Consider the following 19,822-nt stretch of genomic DNA (forward strand, 5'->3'; position numbering starts at 1 on the left):
TAGAGTTTCCTTAGTCCATATTTCTCCTGTTCTGCACATCCCTGCTTTAGTTCCTAGAGCCTTGTTTCTGAAAGGCATGTTTCTGCTCATCTCCAGGCAAGCAGCTGCCCTGAGCGAGCTGGCGAGTTCTTCGAGCTGACCCGCTCTAGGACAGGCCATGAAACGTGTCCAGGTGATGTACAGTCTGGCACGTACCATGGGTCTAAATATGTTTAGGCAGGAAGTCAGATACTCCAAGTCAAGCATTTACAGGTTTTAGCATGTTATGTTCCCAAGCTCCTGAAGTGGAAAGACCGGGGACTTTGCCAATAAGCAAGAGAAATGTGTTCAGGAGCAAATGTAAACAAAGAGCCTTTTTTTTTTTTTTTTTTTTAATATTTTCATGAGTATACTATAAGGAAGAAATATAACAGAAAGGAAGCTAAAGGACAGAGCTGTTACACCAAAAGTGTTAAAATGTGGGAGATAATCTCATCAGTCAGCACTGTAGGTCTCCTATTAAGAATAACACCATGTAGCTGCAAGAATTCACTTTTAGCTGGTGGGATGAAATTGCAATAGAAACTCGGGGAAGTCAAATTTTGTTGCCCAGAGTTTTCTTCCAATTTTGTTGTACCAGAGCTCTGCTTTTCATTTTCACTGGTATCATTTTGGTATTTCCCTACCATTGCTTCAACGTAGTTGCAGTAAACTCACTCATTATTATATTTAGTGCACATCCATGTGACTCCAGCAATATAACTATTGTAATCACCAGGGGTACCACATAGCTGCAGTGATGGCATGGAGTTCACGCTGAATTGCCTTTGTGTCCCTTTTTCCCCTTTTTTGTGTGATAACACAGCAGCTGCTCTGTCCAGCGTGCAGAGAGAACAGCAGAAAGTTCCTCCAGCTGGACCTGGTTACGTGTAGGTTGCATATCAGTGGAACATGAAGACACGTTGCCAGCTTCAAGGGTGCTGGATGTGCCTGTCCAGCATCAGAAAACATGTATTTTGACTGAAGTTCCACTCGTGCCATGGGGTCTGCTTTCAGACTTCTGTTTTTGGAAGCTCAGTCTAAGTTAGATCTCGGAGAAAGAGACTTGTTTCACATTGGGGGGGTGAGATGAAGGTGGGTGGTTCAGTGCCATTGCTAAGATGATCTTGCAGTGATGGCCTGCCTGTGTCTACAGTTTTAGTCCTGAAAGTGGAGAACTATTACTTCTATTCATCCTTGTTTTACCAGTTTTTTTAGTCTGTTTCCTTAGCATGGAGAGATACGTTTTGATCTGATCAGCTGTTATGGAATTTGTGGATTACTGTGCCTGATGTTTTAGGAATAATTTCAAAACCAATCTTTAATTGCAATATGTAATGAAGAAAGATTGCTCTTTCCAGTTGCCATCCTGTAAAAATCCTGAGTCAGGAAAATGCTGTTCAGAAACTCGCTTGATGCTAATAGGGCAGAAAAGCTGATCGTTGGTGTCGGAGCTACTGCTGCCATTGGTGCAGACCCCTCCCATCTCCCCCACTTCAGCGTTCTTGGCTGTGGAACAGAGAAAAACCAGCAAAATAGGAGCCTTTGTGTGAAAGCAAATGGATCCTACTATATGCTGAGCTAAGCAGAATTACTAACTTCTTATTCTACATTATTTAGAACCTCACAATGAATAACTGCCAGCGAAGTGTCTTGCTCCTAACTCTGTTTCCAACAAATTCAGCTGTTCAAATAGTTTGGGGTTTTTTGGTTTTTAAAAATTTGTTTCAAAGCTGCTTATTGTCAAAGAAGGATGTTTTTTGCATCTCAAAGCATTAAGCAAAAAGAATGTCCTGATCAGAATAAATTCAGGAAACATTTTTGAGACGTTCTGGGGCAGGTGTCCCTCCTGTCCATCGGATGTTCATGTATTGATGTGAGTCTGAACCAGTAAAGGTGAAATAACCTGCAGCTGGAAGAACTAAGGGAATTCCTGCCCTGACACATATTGCTTCTTCAGAGCACAAGTACCTGTCATGCTAAAAAGAAATTGAGAAAATTCTGTTTCCCTCTGCAGTCTTCCAGCTCACTGCTTTGATTAAATCTGTCCTCACTGTTACTGTACTCTCCTTGCTGCTTGGTTCAGGAGCACAGTGCTCAGCAGGTAGATGGGGAATGGCAGGAGGGAGGTTTTGTGTTTCTTATGAAGTGCCAAGAAGGAAGCGACTGAAGTAAGAGGGAGCTCTTTCAGATGGGATAGCAGAGAGCTGCAGTGTCTTCGTGGGGCTGAATATTGACAGATGATCTCATTTGCTTTGTAGTGTTGAGTGATGACTGACCAGAGCTGGATGATGAAGCAAACTGCTGTAAAACTCTAGAACACCACTCTGGGCCTTTATGGCTCTCTGGTGCTATACAAGGTAGAAGAAATTGTCCAGTTCAATGTGGCTCTAGAGTTGTCGTCAGATGCTCTTCATCCTCCCATGAAGGCTGGATGAGAACTTGCATCGCTGTCCAGAAATAGGTTTTTCGCCCTTCTCTATTCAGTTTAGATTCTTCCAGTCATGGGATTCCCAGCTCCAGCAGGGCCACAGGCACCTGCTCCCAGCCACGCTGCGTTTGGCCTGTCCGTAAATGTCCTGTTTCTAAACCTGTGGTTCATGGCACGCCACAAATTTCACCCAGTTTTAGAAGGAGCATTTGAGTTTGACTAACCCAGTTTTCAAGTAGTCACTAACCTGTTCTTTTCCATCTTGATTTGCATACAGTGATCTGTGTTTTCCCCAGACACATCTTGAAGGTGGTGCTTTTCAAAGCAGAGTACTACCATCTGGCTTTGCCCTCGCTTGCTTTTCGGCAAGTCCTTTGCAGTAAATCTGGTGTGTGGACTTAGAGTTGGGTGACGTTGCCCCGAGTTAGAGAAGCAAGTTTGATTACGGACACCAATTCTTCAGACTGGCTCTGAGAGGACCCAGGGCAGGGACAGCGTTTGGGGGTTCATGCAGTCACCTGTCTGCTCTGGGGAGAACACAGATTCCCTTCCATGTGTTTCTAAGTGATTGACTGTTGTCATCTGTCTAGTTTTCATAGGCAGATTGCAAGGTCACGTGTTCATGTGTGTTTTCATTTATTTTGCATGAAGGCTGTAATTCCTGTGATGTGTTTTGTGACAGGCGTACTTTGACACTGATGTTGCCACTCGTAATGCTGAACAGCTTGCTACCGATGTCCCTGTGCTATCTAACAGCAACAGCCTCCCTAGCTGTGGTTCTGTTCTGCCTGCTCCTGCGAGCATGCAGCTGACACAGGTTTGTGAATTACGAGTATTGTCATTGAACCGTTGAAAATTGGTTAGCAGTATCCACAGACAACCTTCACAGATATGACTAGTTCAGATTTTCTCCTGTTAGAAATACTACATTCTCCACTCTCCACCTAGTCGCCATCTGTCTGTGAGAGCAGAGAGTACTAGCGTGCACATGCCCCTGCACCCTCCAAAGCTGCTCTCCTTCCCCTTCATTCCTATTTCATTAGCAGAAAGTACCCTTAATGAGACAGAAGGTCTCCAGTTGGATCAGTCTCTGTTTCCTTGCACTGTTTAAACAAGTGCTTGACTATATTCATAAACATAAAGCCTGTACCACTTTTTTCCATTCCAAGAAACCTGGGCTCACACCACTCAGAGTGGTTACTCAGTCCTGGCTTACTGTTACGGATGTAACACACCACTGAGTTGGTGGTTTTAAGTTCCTGGCTCTATGGGAACTTCTAATGACAGGACTGCGGAACCTGAGCCCAGGTGTAATCAAGTGTTAGTGACACATTCACAAGTGTGACTCCCATCTTCTTTTACAAGCCTGTAAGTTTTTGTGTTTCAATCCACAGATTCATGAAGCTGAGGATCATAAAAATGCTTTAGATGAGAACAGGTGAGTGTCTGTGTTTGTTTATCAAACAGCTTTGCAACAATCCCACAAATTAAGGTGATGTTCCTTCCCAGTGCTGCTCTGATCTGGGCAGTTTTCTTGCAGAAATTTTCACTGCAAGGTATTTCTTTGTTTATTTTGTTCCAGGTCTTTCTCATCAACAGAAAGTCTCCGCCAGCTGTCTGAACAGCTCAATGGCCTGGTTTCTCAGGTATGGCCTCGTTTTGATCCACTGGTCCTATTAATTCTCTCGATGATGGATGTAGAGCTTTAAGCAGCCAGCTCAAGAACACACTCTTCAGTCTCAGAGGTGTCTGACTGTTTAGTCATCCTACTAAACAATAGGATATTTAAGCACCGAGAAGCAAAAAATCCTGTTTTAGGAATGTAAAAATTTGGCAGTAGGAAGCAAAGCAGAGTGGGATGAATGAACAGCGTGTAGTCATGAAAAGATGTGTTCTTGGTGTCGTAGAAAAGCATCCAAAGTCAGTCTCCAGAATTCACATCAGCTTGTCACAGGGAGAGTCTGCATCTATCCTAGGCCAGAACAGTGTGTTTTCTGTGCCTGGCCGTGGTCCTCTGAAGTGAAGGGTGAAGTGAAGATAAGGAGTGTTACTGTGATAGCTGGTTCTTACTTAATAGTGATTTGTTGCCTTGGGGAATAAAACTGATTTAACTTGACTGGTTTACTTCTAGTCTACATCGTACGTGAATGGGGAAAGTGCCATTTCTTCCACAAATATTAAGGAAATGGAAGTAAGTTGTTATCAGTCTCTCTCTTTTTGGTCTTCTGCTTTATTTGCTGCTGTTCATCTCGTATTGACACCTAGCTGAATGCAGTTCACATCCACTGCTGTCTAGTGTTGTCTTATGCTGTAATCGGGTAGTTGTGATCAGTAGTCGAAGGCAGACACTGGAGGTGTTTCAGGTTTGGGGACTGGGGGTAATCAGGCTTCCATGCAACTGCAGTTTTTATTTCTGATTCACTTTTATGGCAAAATGAAGCCTTGGCAGAAACGTATAAAATCTGTTGATATCCCAGCTGCTTTTGTTGAAACCATAAATTTTGTTTTGTTTGGAGAATTTGATTATATCAAACTGTGATATTGATTTATTTTTCTGTCCTTTTTAATTATTGCTTTTTTCCTCCCCTCCTCCTCTTCTGCTCCTTCCTTTTTCTCCTGTCTGCATGTGCCCATCAGACACGTTACCAGGAGCTGGCAGTAGCCCTGGATTCCAGCAATCTAACTAACAAACAGCTCGTTACAAAGATAGAGGAATTGGTAAGAAACAATCCAACTGACCAGTTTGACGTTGTCTTTGCTGCTCCTCCATGCTCTCTGGGTGTCTGCAAGGTTATGGGTTCTCATGGTGCTGCGAGGCAGGCTGCTTACACAGCACTTTGTAAGGAACAAAATGGGCTGTCTGGAATACCTGTTAAGAGGATCAAACTCTTAAGGCCACTTTTAAATGTATTGGCTCATCTGAGGAACCAGCACAGAGTGGTGGTGTTTCCATTTAAGTGTGCTCTGTTGAGCTTGTCACGCTTTCCCCAGATGATAAGCTTCCTGATAAAACAGCTATTTCTGGTCCTGGTCTGAATCCCTGAAATACAGAATTCTGGTGCTGGCAGCAGTGTGAAAACCTGCTTCTGCAGGTGGTGATGCTGTTCTAAATATATCAGCAGAGTGGGAGCAGTAGGTCTGAGAGAGGGCCTGGGGCTGGTTTCTGATCATATCCTCAGCTTCTCTTGGCACGATGAATGAACTGCTTTGTCCTGTGGCCTGCATGGATCTGCTGTTGCTTTTCAGCCTTCAGCTTTAACACTGCAAGAAATGCAGCTAAGAGGACTTGTTTCAGTCTGAAAAGAGCCTTTCTTGTGTGAAATACTTTTCCCCATTTTGTTCCTCTCTGAATCTACACTTCTCGTGAAGTTCAACATTTCCCAGTGTACCCCATGACCCCTCTTGTGGTTTTATTTTTGGGTTTGAGTTATTTTTGTTCCTTTCAGTTTCTTTTTGTCTTTTAGCTGGGCTGCAGAGGTACCTGGTACAACGCATTGCCCACCCAAGATTGTCCTTGTTTGGCTGCTTTTCAGTTTGTCTGGAACTGTGCAGGGCCTTTGCTTTTCCGGGTCATGTTGTGCACCGGCATCGCTAGAATCAATCCCTCTCACTCCTCACCCATCCATCTGTAGACATGTTTCAAAATGCACTGAAGCAGTAGCAGCTTGGCCCATGTCCACTCTTTGGGAAGGGGGAAAAGTACTCATTATGTAGTTACTTATGAGGCATCTGTGAGAAAACTGCCAGGGGGACCGCGGCAGCAAATGGCAAACACAGCAGCACAGTCTGTGCAGCAGCCTGGGCAGACAGCTGCCACTTCTGTCTCCTGCACCTCATATGGAGACATGCACTATGTACACTCAGCAAATCGCCAGATACTTAAAGTCATAGAATACTGCAAGCTGGAAGGGACACTTCATCCCTCAGATTGAAATGGCTGGGATAGTACTACCCCTTCTCTGTGCATTTGGCTTCATCTCTCTCTCGCACCACCTTCTGCAGAACCTGCCAGTGCGGCTCTGCATGACTTAAAGGCCAGTTGTTCAGCGGGATATGGGTCTAAGGTCCCAGCTACACGAAAAGACTGCGGGTTCTGTTTGGGTTTGGGGTTTTTTTTGTGTGGTGTGTTTGTTTGTTTTTGGTGACTACCCTAATTCAGCAAGATGACTGATTAATTTCATAGATATGGGATGCAAATTTAGCTGCAGTTGGTGGATGCTCAGATGTAAACACACAGAGGTTTCAGTAGGGGTGTTTGGGAAGAATGGTGGTAATGTACTGAGCAATGCAAAACACACCCGCATATAAAGTATATTAGTGAAGGGAGCCCCAAATTTGTTATTTTTAATAGCTCAGACGAACTTCCTGGTCTTCTACAGAAATGAATAAGGAAATCCTGTTTGCATTAATTGGGTGTGTATCCCACTTTATTAAAGTGAAAATCTGTTTCAGCAGTGTGAGAGTATTTTCTCTTAATACTGGCACATCGATTTTCTTCCATAGAAACAGCAGAACCAAGAAGCAGTGAATCAGCTGGAGAAGGTAAAGTGTGTCCTACTTTTGGGTAGATACAGAAGTAGGTGTCTGTTTCTCTGAGGAGTAGAAAGCATGGCAGACTGTGACACAGGCATGTGTGATCTTCTCTGATGTTAGATTCAATTTCACTTGTAAGGTTGAATATTCACAAGGCTGAATATTTTGACTTCATGAGTCAGTCCTGGGAGGCAGCATTCTTATTTTGCCAAAAGCTAATATTTAAGTGCTCAAGTATTGGAGGAGCGCAGTGGAGGCAGGAGGTTACAGCTGAAGTCCCTGCCATTTGCTTGCCTTTCAAACCCTGCTGCATTTACGCTAGCAGTGATTGCTCTACGCTGTTGTTGCCAATCTGGGGTGGATAAATAATGAAGTAGTTCAAATAATGGAAGATGAAGTATATCTTGAAAAATACTGCTATGATTTAGGTGCTGGAAGCAATGCCAATGAATCACTGCTTTTTTAGTTTGACATCAACCAACAAGGGTTAACTATTCACGTTTCTGTGCTGAATGGGCATTGTTTGTTTATACAGGAAAAGAAGGAGTTTGAGCAGAAGTTTTCTAAAGAGCAAGCAGCGCTGAGGGAGCAGCTGCAGGTAAGGCAGAGCCTCCACTGTGGTCACATCACCTGGTTCTGCTGTCCTCTGGATCACTGACCACTCAGTCTTATACCCTGGAAGCTACGAGTCCGTTCCCTCAGGGACACTGGGAATCAGTCCGCCTGTACTTAACCGCAAGCGCTCTTACCTCTACTGAGTTGTCTTTTTGTGGCAGCAGTATGTTGCAGTTACAAGCAAAGTTTTGTGCTGAGCTTATTTTTCTTTCTCAAAGGTTCACATCCAGACTATTGGAATTCTAGTTTCTGAGAAGTCCGAGCTGCAGACAGCCCTTGGGCACACTCAGCAAGCCGCACGGCAGAAATCAGGTACTGGACTGCGAGCGCTCCAGCTCAAGCTGTTGGTTAAACTGTGGACTTCAAGTCACAGGCATGGTGGTAGCTGGCAGCCAGCTCACAACACTCGCTGACTCCTTAATGAGCAGTACTTGGCACTGTCACTGCCTCTGTCATCGTAGCTGCCCCCAAACAGGAGCATGTTGATCCCACGGCAGCGGAGGTCCTTTTGTGCGTCACTAAAGCCTTGTCAGCACTGCTTGGGCCTGGAGACTACCCCAGACTGTTCCTTTCTGTCTGTCTTCTCTTTTAAAACTTTGTCTCCTTTTCTCTGCCCTCCCGCACTCCCTCCCTGCCTGCTGTCATTGCTATTGTAGGTTTTACCCCAGCCTTTCATTCTGAACTAAGTTTGAGCAATTTACTCTAGTAGAAAAAACCCTGAAACAACATATTGTCTATTGTTCTGCAAAGGAAGTTTCATCATCTCCCTCTAAAAGTGAGGAAGGTAGTTACAGAGAGCTTTACTGCCCACAGTTGCTAGTGAGTCACCTGTAGAGCCAGGAGTGGAACCAGGTCTACTGATTCACAAAGCTCTGTGCGTCCTTTAGACTTTGTTGACATAGTAGAAAGTGCTGTTCAGCCAGTTCCAAAAAGCTCTTTGTGGTCTAACCTCAACTGACTCTCCTTTGACTCATTCAGGAGAAGCTGAAAACCTTGCTGCTCATTTACAGTCATCTCGCCAGAGGGTATCTGAGCTGGAACGTACTTTGTCCTCCATCTCTATGCAGCAAAAACAGTCGGAGAAGGTAAGAGTCACCTCTGTGCTTAACCAGCAGCTCTGCCTTTGGCTATTTGCTCGTCACTACACTGCTGCAAAGTCTGTAGTCCCTGCTTAGAGGCAGAAATTAACCTTGTTAATTGTTAATTAACCTTGTAGAGCCCTGTGTTCTTCATGAGCAAGGCAAGCTTCATTCAGGTTTGTGTGAGCACTAATCATACGGTCCAGTTGCTGTCTTCAGATCTGGCACCTTCTCCCACTAGTCTCGCCAGCTCTACACAACAGAAGCTTCTCTGAGACCTTGTCCCAGGAGGGTCCCTGTCAGACAGACGCGTCAGCGTTGATACTAACCCAGAGCACGCAGAAGTCACCTCATGTTCAGTTAGTAGCATCACATTTGAACAGACTGAGCAGGCTTATTTCTGGCAAATTCAGGGGGCTCTAAGCAAACCTCTCCTGAGGATTTTCCCAAAGTTAGGACCTTCTCCACTTTAGATGATCTGCTAAGGGTGAAATGAAATGTTTTTTTAACATCTGATTTGTTTGGCTAAAGTCTGTAGGTGAATGAATAATTTCCTTTTTCTCCAGCATAATAAAGAGTTAGTGAAGGAGCGAGACAACCTAAAATTGGAACTGTACAAACGAAGGTAAGTCCGTTCTGCTGGTTACTGCAGAGTAACGCTGCTCTTCTCCCCCAACATCCGCAGACTCCTGGCACATACAGTGATGCCACTTCTTGTCTGTTTGTTTCAGCAAAAGTAGCGAGGAAATAAAGCAGCAGAATTCGGAGCTGTCAGAGAAGGTTCACTCCCTTGTTTCCCAGAACTCAGCTATGAAGCTAGATATGGAGGATTTGCATAAGAAACTGGAAATGGCTGAACTGATGATTCAACAGGTACCCATAATACTTCTGGGATGCGAGGGTACGGATCACTGTAAGACTCTGCTTCTGACAGAAGGGGCGAGACTTAACTCTCGTTTTTCAAGGAGGGCACAGAACCTCACCAACACATCCTCTCAGTGAAAGGCTTTCAGTGAGGCCTCTGAGGAGCAGGAGGTCCGTGTCCTAAGGAGCTGGAGCAGTAGCTGGAAAGACATTGTGATGTTGCTCTGGACAGTGCAAGAGGGTGACTGAACACCCTGAGTGTGAAAGCTCAGTGACTTTCCTGCCTGTGCTGGTTGCACATTCAGTTACTCGGTTGCTGTGCCCTCTCACTGAGAACCCGGCTGAGTAGGGGTGGTGTCTGCACCCAGCCCAGCAGCAGGGGGTGAGCTGGACAATGGCAACTGAAATCAGCTGGGGAGAGGTGAGAGAGCAGCCAGGGAGAAGGGGAACGTGTGAAGCAGCTGTGAGCAGTTCAGAGAGCAAGCCTGGGGTTAAGGTGAGCCTGTGAGGGAAGAAACGGCTCTTTTTTCTTACAGTGGCTTAAGTTACCCCTGAAATAAAGCCAACTGCTACTTTTCCAGGAAAAGTACTGTGTGTCAACTGAACCAGCCTTGCTCCTTGGCCCACTGACATGCTCCAGACGTTGGCTTTAAATTCCTGACATGTTTCGGTCACAAGCTTTTACACCATTTGATCTGGCTGTATAATACAGGCTCTGGGAATGCACAAAGTTTCTGGGCCAAATTGTTTGATTAAAGCCTTTTTTCTTAATGAAAGAAAAATATAAAATAGGTGGGAGGAGCTGCCCAATTCAGCCTGTTTTACAAGACTAAAATCTTAGCTTTTTGATTTTAATTGCTCCCCCTCCTTTTTTTTCATTGGATTTCACTGTGAGTTGGAGCACTTCAAAGAACTACAGAAGGTTATAACGTGGATCACGTGGCAGGTTACTCTCAGGTTAAGGCTTTGCAGAAATTATTAACGTTTTGCTATAACTCTGATTTTTTTTTTGGCAGTTCTCAAATCAGGCAGGGAGTCTGGATGCAAACCAGCAGCTGCAGATGGCACTGGAGGAGAAGGCGAGCCTGGACACCCAGGTTGCTCAGGTAAGAGGTGTATGAAATACAGTCCACATCTTGATGTCTGTAAAGAACTGCGTGGCAGCAGAATGCAGCCGGAGCTTTGCATTAACACTCGTTTCTTCAAGCTTTATACCTTAAGCAGTTACTGCCAAATTTATTTAGCCAACATGATTTTCTCTGTGTTTTATTTTGCTTTGAACAGCTCTCAGAGTCACTTCACCAGCTCCAGGCAGAAAGAGATCAGTACGTAGAGAAACTGAAGGAGGAGGGGACCATTTGGCAGCAGCGGGTCCAGCAGCTCTCTGAGCAGGTAACAAATCGGTATCAAAGCCGCTCTTGACAGACATAGGCAGGAGTCATTGTTCTGACTGTCACCTGCGTGGCCTTGCAGATCCACGCAATGGCGGAGGAGAAGGAGAAGCATGTGGCCCAAATTCGGGAGCTGGAAGCCAGTGTTGCAGAGCTGCTGAACAAATCAGGTGGGGCTTCACGCTGCAGGGTACCAGCTGGTGAACTGGGTCACTGCTGCGCAGGAACTTCTGCATGTGGGGTGCAAGTGGGTGTGATTGATGCTCTGGAGCTGTGAAGGGGGCTGAAGGCCTAGTCACCTTCAGAAACCTTTCAGCCGAGCAAACAGCAAGCGAACTGCTTCCACAGTTCAACCTGAAACAGACTGTTTATGTCTTTATGACGTACTTTATGACTACTATGACTGTACTCTCAGCCTCTCTAGCCCAGGAGTTGGGAAGGCAGGATGCTTTTGCTAGGGCTGTGAGGGGCAGGATGCTGTGCTTGGTTTTGGGGTAGTTCTGCTCCTCTGCTCCTCTCAGTGTCTTGCAGCAAGAACTGGATACCGCGGCTGGTGATACCTTCTGGGTCACAGAGCCCTATAGGTTGGAGTGTGCTTTGTGTTTGTAATAGTGACCTGAACTACACGGTGATGTAGCCCTTCGACTGAACTGCTTTTGCTTCGCCCTCCTCAGCAGTCAAGCCCATGGATATTGAGCCTTCCGCACCAGCAGGGCCCACAGCAGCTGAGCTGAGTCTGCAGGAGGACATCCAGCGGCTGCAGCAGGAGAAGGAGGAATTGCATGGGCAGTACCAGGCCCAGGTCCGGGACAATGAGCAGCTGAGCCACCTCAACCGGGAGCAGGAGGAGCGGCTGCTGGAGCTCGAGAAGGCTGTGCAGCGCTACAATGAGGAATCTGTGGACAGGCAGCAGATCCTGGAGGACATGCAGAGTGACAAGGCCACGATCAGTAGGGCACTGAGCCAAAATCGGGAGCTGAAGGAGCAGCTGGCTGAGCTGCAGAATGGGTTTGTCAGACTGGTATGTCTCTCTTGTGGATCTTTGCCCACTGCTTCCCTCACTGGTGCAATCCTTTTGTAGCACAGATGTAAAAAATCTGGCAGCAGAATTATCCACCCCTTGTCCTCTGGGGCTGTGGATGCTCCACCTGCTGTGATACACGCTGCCATGCCAGGAGGTTCCCTGTGATTCCTTACTCCCGCAGGTGCTCTGGCAGATAAGCCAATCCCTCTGTCCAGAGCAGCTTCTTTTTCCCTCGTTCCCTGGCAGTCAGGCTGTTTCTTTCCCTGCCTTGAAGATACCTGCTTTCTGTGCCTGTATCTGCCCGTTCTCAGCAGTCTTCTTTCCTGCTGCTGTCACTCTCGCCCGTCTGGACCTCAGTCCTTGCTGCTCTTGATTTCCCAATGTAACAGCTTCCTCTTTGGGGCCCTGGCAGAATGACACATGGTCTAGCCACTGATTCTTCTTTAGTCCTTTCTGAACTCTTCTTGGTTTTGAATGTCTGTGGCTCTGTTTGGAACATTCATGCCACCCATCTGCTTCAGAGCTGACAGGCTGGGTGATGCGCCAGGCCTCTTCTTGGCAGTGTCCCAGCACTGATTCCCCTGGCTCTTTCCTTGCTCTTCTCCCATCTTCTAAACCTTTCCATAAGTTATTTACTGCCCTGAAGAATCAACTTACTGCCCGTAATTACACCACAGAGTAAGACAGAGGATGGCACTGTGTTGTATTGGGAATGAACGTGGTTTATCGAGCATGTAAGTTTGTCGGTCAGGGTAATTTCCTCATACAGCGGCATTTGTCTTGCAGACGAATGAAAACATGGAGGTTACAAGTGCTCTACAGTCAGAGCAACATGTGAAGAAGGAGCTGGCCAAGAAGCTTGGGCAGCTGCAGGAGAACCTGGGGGAGCTCAAAGACACAGTAAGCAACAGGCGGTGGGGTGGCAGGGCAGGTCCATGGCAGTTGATGCAAACTGCTGGCAGCTTTCCAAGCGCTGGTGGAAGGATGGAAATTGGTATTGTAATGAACAAGCTGGGAGCCTTCCCCCATCGTCTGCTGTCTGATGTGGGGGACCAGCAGGTGGGGGCAGATGGTGGCTGCCTGCCTAGCTGGTGGCTTTGGGGCGACGTTGACAGTTGGGATCATGTCACATGGATTGGCTTTTCTGACAGAAATGGTTTGACATGATGGTTCCATCTTGTTACGTTAGCTGGAACTGAAAACCCAGGAGGCTCGGGCTCTGCAGGAGCAGCGGGACCAGTGCTACGGCCACTTGCAGCAGTACACCGTGGCGTACCAGCAGCTGGCTGCCGAGAAGGAGGAACTGCACAAGCAGTACTTGCTTCAGACACAGCTCATGGATCGGCTACAGCATGAGGAGGTTCAGGGGAAGGTGACAGTGGAAATGCACCTGAAGGAGCTGCAGCAGACCAAGGTAACAGTAGAAAAGGGGCAAGTGGAAAGACAGGAAGGAAAGTGCTTAACTACATTAAGTGTTAATTAACCAAAGGTTGGACCAGATGATCTTTCTCAGTCCCTTCTACCCTGGGCTGTTCTGTGACTCTCTGATGATACCTGTGCAGTACAGGTGCATGATACTTGTCTGGAGCAGCAGCACTGCTTGTGTGTGGGGTGCTGCTGCCTGAAGATGTAGTCACTGTTTGCAGTCTGGGTTGTGCAAGTTGCAGTGATTTCTGTTCCGCTTTTGCAGGAAAGTCTCGAAGCTCTAGCTAAAGAAAACAAGGAGCTGCAAGCCTTAGTCAGTCAGCTGGCAGCAGACCTGGACGGCAGGATTTTGCACCGACTGGAGGGTGAGCAGCTGCAGCTGGTCTCCAGGGAGGAGGCAGAGCTGGGATCTCTGGGGTGTTACCTCATTCTCCACCTTCCTCCTTTTACAGGAGACGGAGTTGAAAGTGACATGATGACGGAAGAAATCCAGAAATCTTCATTTGTGATCCCAGAAAAGTTTGAAAGCCATGAAGAAATGGTAAGTCTTAACAGTAGAAAAGCCCTTGAGTTTAGCTCTAAACAAACACCTGGAAAAGGAGGCAGGTTAAATGGCAGAGAGGTTCCACGGGGTGTGTGGAATAGGCTGTTTATCAGCTGCGGTGCAGAATGAGGGAAGTGTAACAGCCCCTTCTGCATCACAGCAAAAACCCCAGACTTTTGCAGCATCCTCGCAGGATAGGCTGGAAGTCTGGCAGTGGCTTTAAGCATGAGGAGGAGTCATCTGGGAGAGTAGCTCTAATTACCATGGTGTCTGTAGTTTGGAAATGGTGTCAAATATCTACTAGATTTTTCTGTAAGTACAGTCATAATTGGAAAATACTGCAGTCAAACAGGTATCGTGGGGGCTAGTGTTTAACCTGCATATTGGTACTACGTGGGAATGAGAAAAGATGCAGAAGTTGCTGCCTGGATGGGTTTCAGGGCAGTCACTTGGTACTCCGGTTGTGTACCCATAAATAAAATGGGGTAAACTGTTCCCCTCTGTCCTGAGATGCACCACTGGTCACGTTTCACGCATAACGTGCTTACTCTGGCATTCTTCTTAGGTCGCTTTCTTGACATCTGCCATGTCCCACGTGGAGAAGGAGCGAGAAGACATGAGGCAGCAGCTGGCTGCCCAGAAGCAGCAGTGCAGAAGCCTCCTGCAGCAGATTGCAGCTCTTGGGCAGGAGCAGCAACGTATCGTCACGCTGGGTGGAGGTAAAAAATCTGGTGCCGTTTGGGGACAGGGTGATGATGGTGGCATGCCTGGGCCCGCTGTACTGGCCCCTCTGAGACCCATCCAGAGGGTTTGTGAGCATGTCCTGTCCACGAAGGAGCTGTAAATTACACGTCCTTTCCAGGTTCCACTGTGGATACTGTTCCAGTGGAGGTTCACGAGGCTTTGAAAACTGCCATGGAGAAACTACAGGTAAGCAAAGCTCTCCTCCTCGTTCAGCGCTGCTGCGCTGCTCAGCTGGACTGTGATCCCTGTAAGACCCGACAGCACAAACCGTAGGCGAGTAGTAGATGTTCCATAGTAAGAAGCCACTTCCTAAAAAAAGCGTCACTGCTTGTCTCAGCAGGGGAATGTTGGCAGCAGTAACTCCCCCCACCAAACACTGTGAGCATAAAGGCCTAACGGGGAGCTGTGGTCACCTTCCAAAGGAACAGCTGAACTCCAGGCTGAATTCCCTCACCCTGCTGGGGTGAAGCAGGTGGTCTGCAGGCTGGAGCTGAGTATGAGCAGAGCTGTGCTGCCCCAGCACTGCGGAGGTGAAAAGCCCTTCTGCTTCCCAGAATGCAGAGGAGCTTTTTTACACCTTCTCTAGCTCTGTCCTCTCTGTTCCTTTCTAGCATCAAGTTGGAGACTAGTTGTGCAGGCAGCAGGATTTGTTCCCTAGTGCAAAGGAGGGTGTTGTCGTTAACTTAGTACCCTCTGTACCTGAGCAGGTCAGATGACTGATGCCAATTTTTGTGTTCAGTCCCGTTTCACAGAGCTGATGCGTGAGAAAGCCGATATGAAGGAACGGCTGGAAGAGCTGGAACATCGCTGCATACAGCTCTCTGGGGAAACAGACACCATTGGTACGTTGAGGCAACACCAGCACAAGCTAAAGCTTGCTCGGTGCATTATTTATTTGGGGAGTAGAAGGTCCCCTGCAGCTTTTGGAGCTGGAGCCCTCCACCTGCCAAGCAGTTCCTGTCTCTGACTGCTGCCCGACCAGGCTAGAGCTCATCCAGGGCTCGATTTGCTGGATCCTCACACCCTGTAGTGCTGTGCTGACTGTAGGGCTCATACTCCAGCCTCACTAACGCTTTCTGCTCCTACTTCTCTCGTATTCCAGGGGAGTATATTGCGCTGTACCAGAGCCAGAGGGCTATCCTCAAACAGCGGCACCAGGAGAAGGAGGAGTACATCAGCAGACTGGCCCAGGATAAGGAAGAGATGAAGGCAAGGAATCTTCCCTGTAGTACCACCCCAGCAGGGCAGGCCTGGGAGCGCCTGCACGGTCCAGCCCTTCGCTGGTTGTTTAGTTACCTTTAACCTTTGAGTTGCTCGTTGTGTGACAGAGGCAGGGCTGCTAACGAGCAGCGTTTTCGTGCACATTTCATAGGCTTTCCTTTACTTTGATGCAGATAAAACTATTGGAACTGCAGGATTTAGTGATGCGTCTGGTCAGGGAGCGAAATGAATGGTACGGCAAGTACGTGGCAGCGGCTCAAAGCCCGGAGCTGTTGGCCAGCCAGAATGACAGTGGGCTTCCTGGGGAGAGGCGCATCGAGCTGAACGCTACTGATGGGGAAGGTAAGCTGCTGCCAGCACAGGTGTGAAATGGAACTACCCCAGGTCTCAGTGCTGCGCACGAGGGGACAAGTGACCCACCTGCCTTGTCTGTGTTCCTCACAGGGCTGCGAGAGGTGAGTTTATCAGATGAAGCAGAACAAGAGGCGGCTGTTCTTCATCAGTCTGGTTTCTCCCCTACCGACAGTAAAGCTGCTCAGCCAAGCCAAGAGGACCCCACAGCAAAGCAGATAATGCAGCTTCTCAGAGAAATCCAGAACCCTCAGGAGAGGCTGGGCTCTCTGCTGGAAAACCCCTGCATTCCCTTCTTCTACCGTGCAGATGAGAACGATGAGGTCAAAATCATGGTAGTTTAAGTGGCGCTAAATCTTATTTAACAGCAATTTTCTATGAGCCTGAAAGGACTTCACTGACTTGTACGTGCCCGTACAAGGGCTTGGTGCCCCTGGTCAGAACAGCTTCTTAAAAGCTTTGGGATAGAGAGATCGCGTCAGACCTCATCTTCCCTTTCTCTTTCTTCTGTTACTTGGTGTGCTTCGAGTACAGGCAGACTCAAACTAATCCTGGGAGGCAGCTGGTGCTGGCACTTCTCCTGGGCCAGGGGATTCTGTGACTTCGGGCAAAATGACTTAATCCCTTATCCCAGACACTGCTGCCAGCTTCACAGCAGCGACTGAGCAGCGGTTCCGACCCCTCACTCATGACTGTAACTGGCCTAGTTCCTTCCAGGGCTCCCAAAGTAACTAACTTATCCGGCAATGAACTCTTTGGACCCTAAAGAGGTTGGTTTTGTTTCATACTATGTATCCTGAACTTCCCACTTTCCTCTGCATCCTGCCTCTGGCAGCTGTATCTGAAACTGGCCTCAGCAGTCTCACACAGCCCTAGATACAGGCGGCCGGGCAGCCCCATCTACTCTCCTTGCTGGGGGAAGGGACTGAGGGTGGCCTTTGGAGTCTTTTTGGTTACTTGACAAAGCTTTATGTGATTCTTGGGAGTGGGGTGGAAATGTACCTGCACTTTGAAGGATGATGTGTTTCACTTGTATGTGTCTGAAGGTTTTATTTATTTTAAAAAATGGGAGAAATAAGTAAAAGGAAACCACTTAATAAACATGCTTTGTTTTGAATTTCTGGGCTTTAGGGGTTCTAGTTCTCCATCACTTAACTCTCCTCCTCTCCCATTCTGCTAAGAAGCGCATTATATGGGTGTAATCCAAGATCCTGTGCCCCTGCTTCAGTTCCTGGGGCACACATCAGCAATAAAGGTAGCACCCAGCACTGCCATGAGGCTGTAACCTAAATTCTAAGGAGAAAACAAAACGGGGGAGGAGAGAGGCCCCTGAAGCAGCAGCAAAGCAAATCCCTTGAACTGCATTTGGATACCCCACAAGTAAACGGGCCTGTCAGGCAAGAAGGGCCTGTTGTGAGGAGAGCTGGTTTCAGCAGTGGAGAAAAGGAACTTGTCACAGCTGTACAACGCAAACAGGACCCACCACCTCCCTCCTGCCCCAGCAAGACAAGAGAGACAAGCTCAGGAACCCAGTTCCCCTGGGGGGTTTGTCAGCCATGAAGAGAGACTTCCTGGTCCAGCTTTACACCAGCACAGCAGAGAGCTTTTCACCTAATGGCAGCGCACAGTTCATGGTGCTGTGCCCCTGTACAGCTGAAAACAGCGCACACAGAACAGTTCCTGCTTCCCTGCAAACCCACCCAGGGAAGACAGAAGCTGGTTTTTGAATTTCCATGTGACTGGCACTAGTGCTGTCCATTCATGGCACCTGGGGGGTGTCCACGTCCCCACAGAAGATGCTGTACATTCCCTGAAGAGAGACTGCACTTTCTGCAGTGTTTGTGCCTGCTCAGGCTGTTCTGAATCTGTACCGTAACTAACAGGGGCAGGGCTGGGGTTTAATTGATTTAATACAGAGCATTATTATCAGCAGTAAGTATTTATTGGGTGTTCTACTCTAGTACTGTGAAGGAGACAAGACCCGTGAAGGGTTGCAGCCTATTGCAGAGGTGACTTAATTCTGTTACAGTTTTTGCTTTCTGAATAAACTTATTCAGATGGGCACCGACTAGATGTATTTCTTCTGCATCAATCCCCTGGAAATTTGGCCAGAAATAAAGCAGAGAATGAACTGTGAGAGGAAGACCTGCCCTGCCATCAATGCCCACTACACTGGGCCTTCATGAGTGTCCTCCTGTAGACAGAGCAAGGTCTCAGGTGTGGCAGCAGTCTTTGATTTACATTTCACACCCAGACCGCAGGTTCAGATTCATTTTTAAGCCGTTCTCTTCAGGAGCGTCTCCCTTAGCCCACCTTTACTTGGAGTGAAGGAAGAGCAGAACTGCTCTTCGCACAGTGGCTTCACCCCTGTGCTTCCAACTTGAGGAAAAATAGGAAAAAGCACCAAACCACAGCAAAGAGCTGTTGGAGTGGAACAAAGACACCGGCTGCCAAGGCTGTTCTTCCTGCCTGGGCAGGGTAGCTGGTATTCTCACCAGAACATACTTAACCTTTGACAACCAGCAAATTAGAGGCTTCTAGTTTTGCAAAATAAGGCTCCAATATTTACTTGAATAAATGCATAGTTTTACTTTGAAAATATAATACTCTTTTAAGAACAACCCTATATATAAACCAGGGGTAGAGGGACCAGCTCCAGTGAGGATTAACAGGACAGATCACCTCGGTTGTGTAGAAGCTGAAGGTACAACAAAAACATGCAAGACCAAGACAGCTAGAACAGACGAGAAGGAATCACTAGGGATCCAGTCTGCTCGCTCCACCCACACCAGATACTCAGCTTATTAAAGTCTTACTAAGGAGATTCCACAACTCCCCCCGCCCACTGTAGTAAACAGCACTCCGGGCTAAATAAGGCATCAGCATTACAGTGATTTAAGTCAGTAACCCCAGTGCGACTGGTCTCCTGCTGCAGAATTAGCCCTGGAGCCCCAGGAACCCATAGCAGCATCATCCCAGTGACTGCAAAGTTCAGGGATTACAGAGAAGCGTCGTCATTGTCACTGTGAAAAGCAGTGACTGTGATCCGAGAGCCATAGCTCTCCCTGTTTTGGCACAGGGACAGTAGGAGCAGGTTTACCTGGTTAATACCAGTAGAGAAATCCCACTTCAGCCTAAAAGCGACTTCCAAGCAGGAGCTGGCCACGTGCGTTCGCCTGTGGTTACCTGCACTGCCAACACGGGCCCAAAAGACTGAGAAACTACAGCTCAACACCTGCTTCCTGTGTTCTACAAACAGCCCCAGCAAAAACACCCTTCCAAGGACCAAGCAATCTTGTGTGCAGAACTCCCACCTTCTGGGTGTCCACCACTGAAGCGCCTCCGGGCATTTTCCTTTACAGCAGGAAAGGGAGTGACCTTCCACATCTGACAAGCTGTTTCCCTCTACTGCAGCTCCTGGGCACCACTGCTGATGCAGGTCTGTTCCACCCTCCCTACCAGGGACAGCACCTGCTGGCACGCAGAGCTTTTTAAGCTCTACGGGATGAAAAGATTAGGTTATAATGAAACACAGTTTGAAAACCACCCAGAGAACGAACAAGAGAAAGAGAGAGGTTTTAT

At 47.5% G+C, this 19,822-nt stretch overlaps 1 protein-coding gene across 1 annotated transcript in view; it reads left to right on the forward strand.

The window, feature by feature from the left end:
- Nucleotides 1-16,584, forward strand: part of GOLGA2 (golgin A2) — a gene marked incomplete at its 5' end in the record, with an annotated part of 17,801 nt that extends 1,217 nt beyond the window's left edge. Inside the window, 25 exons of the mRNA XM_010132455.1 lie at nt 3,132-3,266; nt 3,844-3,887; nt 4,032-4,095; nt 4,581-4,640; nt 5,087-5,167; nt 6,953-6,991; nt 7,518-7,580; nt 7,816-7,909; nt 8,576-8,682; nt 9,243-9,301; nt 9,408-9,549; nt 10,557-10,646; nt 10,825-10,932; nt 11,014-11,101; nt 11,606-11,952; nt 12,742-12,855; nt 13,145-13,369; nt 13,646-13,745; nt 13,833-13,921; nt 14,490-14,643; nt 14,787-14,854; nt 15,408-15,510; nt 15,771-15,877; nt 16,063-16,231; nt 16,334-16,584. Coding sequence (XP_010130757.1) covers nt 3,132-3,266; nt 3,844-3,887; nt 4,032-4,095; nt 4,581-4,640; nt 5,087-5,167; nt 6,953-6,991; nt 7,518-7,580; nt 7,816-7,909; nt 8,576-8,682; nt 9,243-9,301; nt 9,408-9,549; nt 10,557-10,646; nt 10,825-10,932; nt 11,014-11,101; nt 11,606-11,952; nt 12,742-12,855; nt 13,145-13,369; nt 13,646-13,745; nt 13,833-13,921; nt 14,490-14,643; nt 14,787-14,854; nt 15,408-15,510; nt 15,771-15,877; nt 16,063-16,231; nt 16,334-16,584 — 2,901 coding nt within the window. The remainder of the gene's footprint in view (nt 1-3,131; nt 3,267-3,843; nt 3,888-4,031; nt 4,096-4,580; nt 4,641-5,086; nt 5,168-6,952; nt 6,992-7,517; nt 7,581-7,815; nt 7,910-8,575; nt 8,683-9,242; nt 9,302-9,407; nt 9,550-10,556; nt 10,647-10,824; nt 10,933-11,013; nt 11,102-11,605; nt 11,953-12,741; nt 12,856-13,144; nt 13,370-13,645; nt 13,746-13,832; nt 13,922-14,489; nt 14,644-14,786; nt 14,855-15,407; nt 15,511-15,770; nt 15,878-16,062; nt 16,232-16,333) is intronic.
- Nucleotides 16,585-19,822: the final 3,238 nt, after the last annotated feature.

Source organism: Buceros rhinoceros, unplaced genomic scaffold (genome assembly GCF_000710305.1).
Source record: "Buceros rhinoceros silvestris isolate BGI_N320 unplaced genomic scaffold, ASM71030v1 scaffold14803, whole genome shotgun sequence".
Lineage (NCBI taxonomy): Eukaryota > Metazoa > Chordata > Aves > Bucerotiformes > Bucerotidae > Buceros > Buceros rhinoceros.